This window comes from Passer montanus, unplaced genomic scaffold (assembly GCF_014805655.1).
Source record: "Passer montanus isolate IOZ18808 unplaced genomic scaffold, ASM1480565v1 scaffold372, whole genome shotgun sequence".
NCBI classification, from domain to species: Eukaryota; Metazoa; Chordata; class Aves; order Passeriformes; family Passeridae; genus Passer; species Passer montanus.
Window position 1 is genome coordinate 779 of NW_024368508.1, and position 9,035 is coordinate 9,813.

Here is a 9,035-nt window from a genome sequence, read left to right on the forward strand (position 1 = left end):
CCCCCCCAAAAAAAAGGACTGAGGCGCGGGGTGGGGGAGGGGCAGCACCGGCCCTTTATTGCCCTCGCCCCCCGCCCCTCCCCCACCCGGGGGGGCAGGGCGGGACTGGGGGAGGGGGGCAGTCCCAGTTTGGGGTCAACGATCCCAGTTTGGGGTTAAAAATCCCAGTTTGGGGTTAAAAATCCCAGTTTGGGGTTAAAAATCCCAGTTTGGGGTTAAAAATCCCAGTTTGGGGTTAAAAATCCCAGTTTGGGGTTAACAATCCCAGTTTGGGAGCGATCCCAGTTTGGGGGCCCTTTCCCAGTTCGGACCCCCAGTTTGGGAAGGGGGAGAGGGCAGCGGGGGGAGCCCTGAATCCTGGTGGGGGAGGGGCTCCCAGTTTGAGCCGTCCCCCCCCAGTTTGGGAGGGGTCCTCGCCCCAGTTCGGGGTAACCACTCCCAGTTCGGGGGTCCTTTCCCAGTTCGGACCCCCAGTTTGGGGCGTCCCTCCCAGTTCGGGGCCCCTCCCCCCAGCCCCCTCAGCCGTGGGGGCTGGGCAGGGGCGGTCGGGGGGGCCTTCCCAGCCCTCCCAGTGCTCCCAGTATCACCAGTGCCCCTCCCAGTGCCACCGGCAGCGCGAACGCCAAACCCACCCGCAGGGAGCCGGGACTGGGAGGGGCCCTGGGGGCAACTGGGGCCACTGGGGGGGCCACTGGGAGGGTCACTGGGGCCACTGGGAGGGTCACTGGGGGGGCCACTGGGATAACTGGGGGGGTAACTGGGATAACTGGGGAGTTCCTGGCCTTTGAGTGGGTAACTGGGGCCACTGGGAGGGTCACTGGGGCAACTGGGAGGGTCACTGGGGCAACTGGGAGGGTCACTGGCTTGGGGGGGGAAGTGGCAGGGGCAACTGGGGGCAACTGGGATTCTGGGGGGGCAACTGGGGAGGAACTTTGGGGAACCTGAGGGGTAAAGGAGGAGCTTTGGGGGTCCCTGTGGGGCCTGAGGGAGGGGCTGAGTCCATGGGGGGCCCTCGGGGGGTCCCAGGGCTCAGCCTCGGGGTCGGGGACCCTGTGGGGGTCCCCTGTGGGGTCATCCTGGGGGTCCTCATCGCTGTAGGGGTCCCCATAGGGGTCCCAGGTCCTGGTTTCGGGGTCCCCGGGCTCGCTCTGGGGGTCCCCATCCCCATAGGGGTCCCCATAGGGGTCCCAGGTCCTGGTTTCGGGGTCCCCGGGCTCACTCTGGGGGTCCCCATCCCCATAGGGGTCCCCATAGGGGTCCCAGGGATGGGTCTGGGGGTCCCTGGTCTCGCTCTGGGGGTCCCCATAGGGGTCCCAGGTCCTGGTTTCGGGGTCCCCGGGCTCACTCTGGGGGTCCCCATCCCCATAGGGGTCCCAGGGTCGGGTCTGGGGGTCCCCGGGCTCACTCTGGGGGTCCCCATAGGGGTCCCAGGGCCGGGTCTGGGGGTCCCGGCCCCGGCGGAGGCTCCCGGGCTCGGGGTCCCCGTAGGGGTCCGGGGGGGGTGGGGCGGGGTCCCAGGGCTCCTCTTCGGGGTCCTCGTCCTCGTAGGGGTCCCCGTAGGGGTCCCCATAAATGTCGGGGTCCCAGGGCTCCGTTTCGGGGTCCCACGGCCCCTCCCCGGGGTCCTCGGCCCTGTAGGGGGGGGCCGGGCCCCCGTAGGGGTCCCCGTAGGTCTCGGGGTCCCCCAGGTCCCCGTAGGGGTCCCCGTAAGGACCGGGGTCCTCGTCCCTATAGGGGGGCACGGGGGAAGGGGGCAAATCCCGGTCGGAATCCCGGTGGGACCCCTCGTGGGACCCCTCGAGGGAGTCCCGGTGCCACCCCCGGTACCGGGGCGGTTCCGGCTCCCGCTCTCGGTGCCGGTCCCGGTCCCGGTGCCGCGCCGAGCCTGGATCCCGCTCCCGGGGCAAATCCTGCGGCCATTCCCGGTGCGAATCCTCGTGCGAGCCCCGCAAATCCCGGTGCCAATCCCGGTGCAAACCCCGGTGCCCTCCCGGGGGCGAATCCTCCCGGGAGTCCTCGGGCAAATCCCGGTGCCAATCCCGCTGCCCGCCGGGCTGGGAATCCTCACGGAAATCCTCTTGGGAATCCCGGTCCGGATCCCGGTCCAGATCCTGGTGGGAATCCCGGTCCGGATCCCGGTCCGAATCCGGGTGGGGATCCCGGTCCAAATCCCGGTGCAGATCTCGGTGGGGATCCCGGTCCAGATCCCGGTTCCAGCCCCGGTGCCTTCCCGGGCGCAAATCCTCCTGGGAATCCCGGTCCGAGTCCAGGTCCAGATCCTGGTGGGGATCCCGGTCCAGATCCCGGTTCCAGCCCCGGTGCCTTCCCGGGCGCAAATCCTCCTGGGAATCCCGGTCCGAGTCCAGGTCCAGATCCTGGTGGGGATCCCGGTCCAGATCCCGGTTCCAATCCCGGTTCCAGTCCCGCCTCAGATCCTGGTGGGGATCCCGGTCCGAATCGCGGTCCCAATCCCGGTCCCAGTCCCCGTGCGAGCCCCGGTGCCGCCCCGGCCGCAGTTCCCGGTGCCTTCCCGGGAACGAACCCTGCCGTGGATCCCAGAGCGAGCCGGGATGCGGATCCTGCCGGGAATCCGGGTGGGGATCGCGCTCCAAACCCTCCAAACCCTCCTGCGAGCCGCGCCTCCGCTCCGGTGCCGAGTCCCGGGGCGAGGCTTCAGCTCCTCCCGGCCCGTCCCGCCGCCGGTCCCGGGCTCTCCATCCCCGGCCGCTCCAGCCGCGCCCGGTGCCCTCGGGCAGCTGCGGGTGTCCGCCGTGGGGAGGGGTCCCGGGCTGTCCTCGGTGTCCCCCGAGCCCCTGGGGAGGGGTCCCCGGCTGTCCCCGGTGTCCCCGGCGGCGGCGGCGGCAGGTGACCCCGTCGGGCTGCAGGACGAAGCCGCGGTGACAGTGGCAGGCGAAGCCGCCGTGGTGGTTGAGGCACATGTGGTGGCACACGGCGGCCGTGCGACACTCGTCCCTGTCCCCGCAGGCTCTCCATCCCCGGCCGCTCCAGCCGCGCCCGGTGCCCTCGGGCAGCTGCGGGTGTCCCCCGTGGGGAGGGGTCCCGGGCTGTCCCCCGAGCCCCTGGGGAGGGGTCCCGGGCTGTCCCCGGTGTCCCCCGAGCCCCTGGGGAGGGGTCCCGGGCTGTCCCCGGTGTCCCCGGCGGCGGCGGCGGCAGGTGACCCCGTCGGGCTGCAGGACGAAGCCGCGGTGACAGTGGCAGGCGAAGCCGCCGTGGTGGTTGAGGCACATGTGGTGGCACACGGCGGCCGTGCGACACTCGTCCCTGTCCCCGCAGCCGCCCGCCGCCACCGGCCCGAAGCCCAGCGGGCACGGGGGGGTCGGCGGGACCCCCGCGTCGCCCCCCGCCGCCACGGCCACCAGCGCCACCAGCGCCACCAGCATCGCGCCGCCGCCGCCTCCTCCTCCTCCTCCTCCTCCTCCTCCTGCCCGGGATGGGGGCGGGGGGGCACAGCCGGACCCGCCCCCCCAAATCCCAAATCCCAAATCCCAAATCCAGCCAAGCCCGGCCCCCCCCCCTTTTGGGGACCCTCCCCACATTTTTTGGGGTCCCGGGACAGCCCCACCCCCCCCACCTCGCTTAGGGGACCTCAAAGGGACCCCAGGGTGACCCCGCCCCCATTTTTGGGGACCCTTTGGGGGTCCCGAGTGACCGCAGGGCTCGGGGCAGACCCCACCCCAATTTTGGGGATGCGGTGACCCCAAGTTGACCCCAGGGGACTCCGGTGCCACCCCCGTGTCACAGGTGTCACTGTCGCTGTTCCAGGTGTCCCTGTCACCGGTGTGACCCCAGGCTGTGTCACCAAACCGCCACCGTCACCCTGTCACTGTCACCAGTGCCACCACGGGTCACCCTCACCCTGTCAGTGCCACCCTGTCATTGTCACAGATGTCACCATGGGTCACCCTGTCACTGCCACCCCTGCCACTGTCACTGCCACCTCTGCCACTGCCATCAGTGTCACCCCCACATCATCCTCATCCTGTCACTGTCACCCTGTTCCTGTCACTGGTGTCACCCTCAAGATCACCGGTGTCACTGCCACCCCTGCCACTGCCACCAGTGTCACCCCTTGGTCACCGTCACCTGTCACCATCACTCCTGTCACTGCCACCCTGTCATTGTCACTGGTGTCACCCTCAGGGTCACGGGTGTCACTGCCACCCCTGTCACTGCCACCAGTGTCACCCCACTGTCACTGTCACTGTCACATGTCACTGCCACCCCTGCCACTGTCACCAGTGTCACCCCTTGGTCACTGTCACCTGTCACCATCACCCCTGTCACTGCCATCAGTGTCACCCCCACATCACCCTCATCCTGTCATTGTCACCCTGTTCCTGTCACTGTCACCCTCAAGATCCCCGGTGTCACTGCCACCCCTGCCACTGCTACCAGTGTCACCCCACTATCACTGTCACTGTCACTGCCACCCCTGCCACTGCTACCAGTGTCACCCCACTGTCACTGTCACTGTCACTGCCACCCCTGTCATTGTCACGGTGTCACCCTCAGGGTCATGGGTGTCACTGCCACCCCTGTCACTGCCACCAGTGTCACCCCACTGTCACTGTCACCTGTCACCATCACCCCTGTCACTGCCACCCTGCCATTGTCACCGGTGTCACCCTCAGGGTCATGGGTGTCACTGCCACCCCTGTCACTGCCACCAGTGTCACCCCACTGTCACTGTCACTGTCACATGTACCCCTGTCATTGTCACGGTGTCACCCTCAGGGTCACGGGTGTCACTGCCACCCCTGCCACTGCCACCAGTGTCACCCCCTGTCCCCGCGGTGTCCCCTCCCCCTCCCGTCCTCCCCCAAAACAAAACTCGGGGTGCTGCAGTGGTGGGGCTGTCACAGTGTCGCCCCCTGTCCCCGCGGTGTCCCCTCCCCCTCCCATCCTCCCCCAGAACAAAACTCGGGGTGCTGCAGTGGTGGGGGAGGGGCTTTATTGGGGGGTGACAATGGGGTGACACTGGGGTGACACTGGGGTGACACTGGGGTGACACTGGGGTGACATTGGGGTGACATTGGGGTGACATTGGGGTGACATTGGGGTGTCACTGGGGTGACAATGGGGTGACATTGGGGTGTCACTGGGGTGTCCCCTCAGGCCAGCGGCCCCGGGGTCCCGTAGAGCTTCACCAGGGCCCCGCTCAGGGAGGGGCCCAAATTCCTGTGGGGGGGAGGGGAGAGAGGGGTGAGCCCCCCAAAATCGGGGGTGGGGACAGGGGACAGGGGTCTGGGGACACAGGGATTGGGGGAGGGTCTTTGGGAATGAGGGGTTCCCGGGATTTGGGGGAATTTCCCAGGATTTGGGGATTCCCAGGATTTAGGGGGGGGGGATTCCAGGATTTGGGGGATTCCCCAGGATTGGGGGGGGTCCCCAGAATTTGGGGGGGGGAAATCCCCAGGATTTGTGGTTCTTAGGGGGGGGGGATTCCAGGATTGGGGGGGTCCCCAGAATTTGGGGGGGGAAATCCCCAGGATTTGTGGTTCTCCAGGATTTGGGGGAATTCCCTGGGATTTGGGGGTTCCCCAGAATTTGGGGTCCCAGGATTTTGGGGGGGGGGTCTCACCTCTGGGCAGGCCCACACCGCAGGGTGCTCAGCACCTCCCGGCACTTTTGGGGGTCCTGGGAGGGTCCCAGGGCGGCCATGAGGCTGTGGGGGAGGGGACAACGCTCAGGGGACACCCCCCAAAACCCCCCGGGACCCCCAAAATCCACCCAGGGACCCCCAAAACAATCCCAAGAACCCCAAAATCCCCCCAGGGACCCCCAAGAAACACCCCCGGGAACCCCAAAATCCCAACGGATGCTCCCAAAATCCAACCCCGGGACCCCCAAAATCCAACCCCGGGACCCCCAAAATCCAACCCCGGGACCCCCAAAATCCAACCCCGGGACCCCCAAAATCCAACCCCGGGACCCCCAAAATCCAACCCCGGGACCCCCAAAATCCAACCCCGGGACCCCCAAAATCCAACCCCGGGACCCCCAAAATCCAACCCCGGGACCCCCAAAATCCCCCCAGGGACCCTCCTAAACCAAACCCAGCCCCCCCAAACACCACCTGGGGGGGAGGGGAGCTCTGAGACCCCCCCCAAATCCAACCCAGGGGTCTTGGGGCGCTGGGGAGGGGTCTCTCTGTGTTTTGGGGAGGGGTCTAGGGGTACTTAGGTGTTGGGGAGGGGTCTCTGTGCATTTTGGGGAGGGGTCTCAGGGGTCTCTGGCTGTTGGAGAGGGGTCTCTCTCTATTTTGGGGAGGGGTCCCGGGGGTACCTGTGTGCTGGCGGCCGCCTGGCGCAGGCTGGGCAGGGGGAGGGGCAGGGGCTCCCCCTCCCCCGGCTCCTCCAGCAGGTACACGGGGCAGCGCAGCCCCGCCCGCCGCAGCCGCCACTGGGACGGGCCCAGTGAAACCAGTTACACCAGTTACACCAGTACATCCCAGTTACACCAGTGCGGCCCAGTTACACCAGTGCGGCCCAGTTAACCCAGTTACACCAGTCCGTACCAGTTAACCCAGTTACACCAGTCCATACCAGTTAACCCAGTTACACCAGTTACAACCAGTTACACCAGTGCGCCCCAGTTACACCAGTTACACCAGTGCGGCCCAGTTAAACCAGTTACACCAGTCCATACCAGTTAACCCAGTTACACCAGTTACAACCAGTTACACCAGTACATCCCAGTGCATCCCAGTCACACCAGTTACACCAGTGCGTCCCAGTTACACCAGTGCGTCCCAGTTACACCAGTGCATCCCAGTTAAACCAGTTAACCCAGTTACACCAGTGTACCCCAGTTAAACCAGTGAATCCCAGTTACACCACTGCATCCCAGTTAAACCAGTACATCCCAGTTACCCCGGTGCCTCCCAGTGTCCCCAGTGCCCCCCAGTCCCTCCCAGTGTCCGCAGTCCCCTCCCAGTCAGTCCCAGTTGCCCTCTTGCCCTTCCCAGTCCTCTCCCCCCTTGCAGCCCCTCCCAGTCTCTCCCAGTTCCCCAGAACAGCTCCCAGTTCCCCCAGATCCCCCCCCAGTTTGTCCCAGTCTCTCCCAGTGCTCCCAAGAACTCCTCCCAGTTTCTCCCAGTTTCCCAAAACAGCTCCCAGTGCCCCCTCACTCCCCTCCCAGTCTGTCCCAGTCCCTCCCCCGCCGCAGCCGCCACTGGGACGGGGCCAGTGAAACCAGTTACACCAGTTACACCAGTACATCCCAGTTACACCACTTAAACCAGTTACACCAGTGCGCCCCAGTTAAACTAGTTACGCCAGTCACACCAGTGCGTCCCAGTTACACCAGTCCATACCAGTTACACCACTACATCCCAGTTATACCACTTAAACCAGTTACACCAGTGTGGCCCAGTTAACCCAGTGAATCCCAGTTACACCACTGCGTCCCAGTTAAACCAGTACATCCCAGTGCATCCCAGTTAAACCAGTTACACCAGTGCATCCCAGTTACCCCCAGTGCCCCCAGTCCCTCCCAGGACCCCTCAAAAAACCCCAGAATCCCCAAATCCTCTCCCAGTTAACCCCAGTCTATCCCAGTTAACCCCAGGCCCTTCCCAGTCCCCTCCCAACCCCCTGCAACCTTTCCCAGTGGCCCCCAGTCCTTCCCAGTTCCCCAAAACAGCCCTCAGTCCCCACCAGATCCCCTCCCAGTTTTCCCCAGTCCTTCCCAGTGCCCCCCAGTTAACCCAGTCCATCCCAGCCTCTCCAGCTCCCCTCCCAGTCCCTCCCCAATCACCTCCCAGGTTGCTCCATTCATTCCCATTCCCCTCCCAGTCTCTCCCAGTGCCCCCCAGTCCCTCCCATTCATTCCCAGTCCCTCCCAGTCCGTCCCAGTCCCCCCCTCCCAGTTTCCTTCATTCATTCCCAGTGCCTCCCAGTCTGTCCCAGTCCCTCCCGATCCTCTCCCAGTTTGTCCCAGTCCCTCCCAGTGCCCCCCAGCTCCTCTCCCACTCCCTCCCAGTCCCTCCCAGTCTGTCCCAGTCCCTCCCAGATCCCATCCCAGTTTGTCCCAGTCCCTCCCAGTGCCCCCCAGCTCCTCTCCCAGTCCCTCCCAGTCCGTCCCAGTCCCCCCCAGTCCGGGCCCACCTTCTGCTCGCGGTACCGCCCGTCCCTGACGCTGTTCCCCAGATCCGCCGCCGATTTCCGCTCCACCACCACGTCCAGCGCCAGCTCCCGGGGGGCGTGGCCTGGGCCGGGCCACGCCCACTCAGAGCCACGCCCACCACCCATTGCACCGCCCCTCACCAAGGGGCGGGGTCAATCCCAGGCTCCACCCACCCGCCATGGGCTCCCATAGGGGTGTGGCTTCACCCAGGCCACGCCCACCCATCATGGCCTCCATTGGGGTGTGGCTTCATCCAGGCCCCGCCCAACCACCACGGCCTCCATTGGGGGTGTGGCTTGCCCATGGCCACACCCACCCCCATGGGGGTGGAGCCAGGATTTGACCCCACCCAGGTGAGGTCACACATGGCCACACCCCCAGTGCCACGCCCAGCCACACCCACCCACCACGGCCACACCCCCAGTCTATGGGTGTGGTCTGACATGGCCACGCCCCCTCTGGCCACACCCAACCAATGGCCGTGGCGCTTTGAGGGCGTGGCCAGCACCCGGCCACACCCATTAGCGACAGCCACACCCCCAAACCGCCACACCCAGCCCAGGGGGCGTGGCCACACCAGACCACGCCCCGCACAAGCCACGCCCACCTGCGGGCGGGTCCTTCTCGCGCGCCACCCACAGGAAGTCGCCGACCGGGAGGCGCCGCAGCAGCACCGGGACCCCCCGGGAGCGGAGCAGCGCCGGGACCCCCCCGGAGGGGCTGCGGGACACGGGGACAGCGAGGGGACACGTCATGGGACAGAGGGACAGGTCATGGGGACAGAGGGACGGGTCATGGGGACAGAGGGACAGGTCATGGGGACAGGGGGACGGGTCATGGGGACAGAGGGACAGGTCATGGGGACAGGTCATGGGGACAGAGGGACA

General features: G+C 66.4%; 1 protein-coding gene across 1 annotated transcript in view; it reads right to left on the reverse strand.

Annotated features, from left to right (window-relative positions):
• Nucleotides 1-860: 860 nt before the first annotated feature.
• Nucleotides 861-9,035, reverse strand: part of MUS81 (MUS81 structure-specific endonuclease subunit) — a gene marked incomplete at its 3' end in the record, with an annotated part of 13,199 nt that continues 5,024 nt past the window's right edge. Inside the window, exons 9-14 of the mRNA XM_039717214.1 lie at nt 8,130-8,230; nt 6,307-6,423; nt 5,603-5,686; nt 5,022-5,199; nt 3,295-3,442; nt 861-2,985 (exon numbers count right to left, since the gene is read on the reverse strand). Coding sequence (XP_039573148.1) covers nt 861-2,985; nt 3,295-3,442; nt 5,022-5,199; nt 5,603-5,686; nt 6,307-6,423; nt 8,130-8,230 — 2,753 coding nt within the window. The remainder of the gene's footprint in view (nt 2,986-3,294; nt 3,443-5,021; nt 5,200-5,602; nt 5,687-6,306; nt 6,424-8,129; nt 8,231-9,035) is intronic.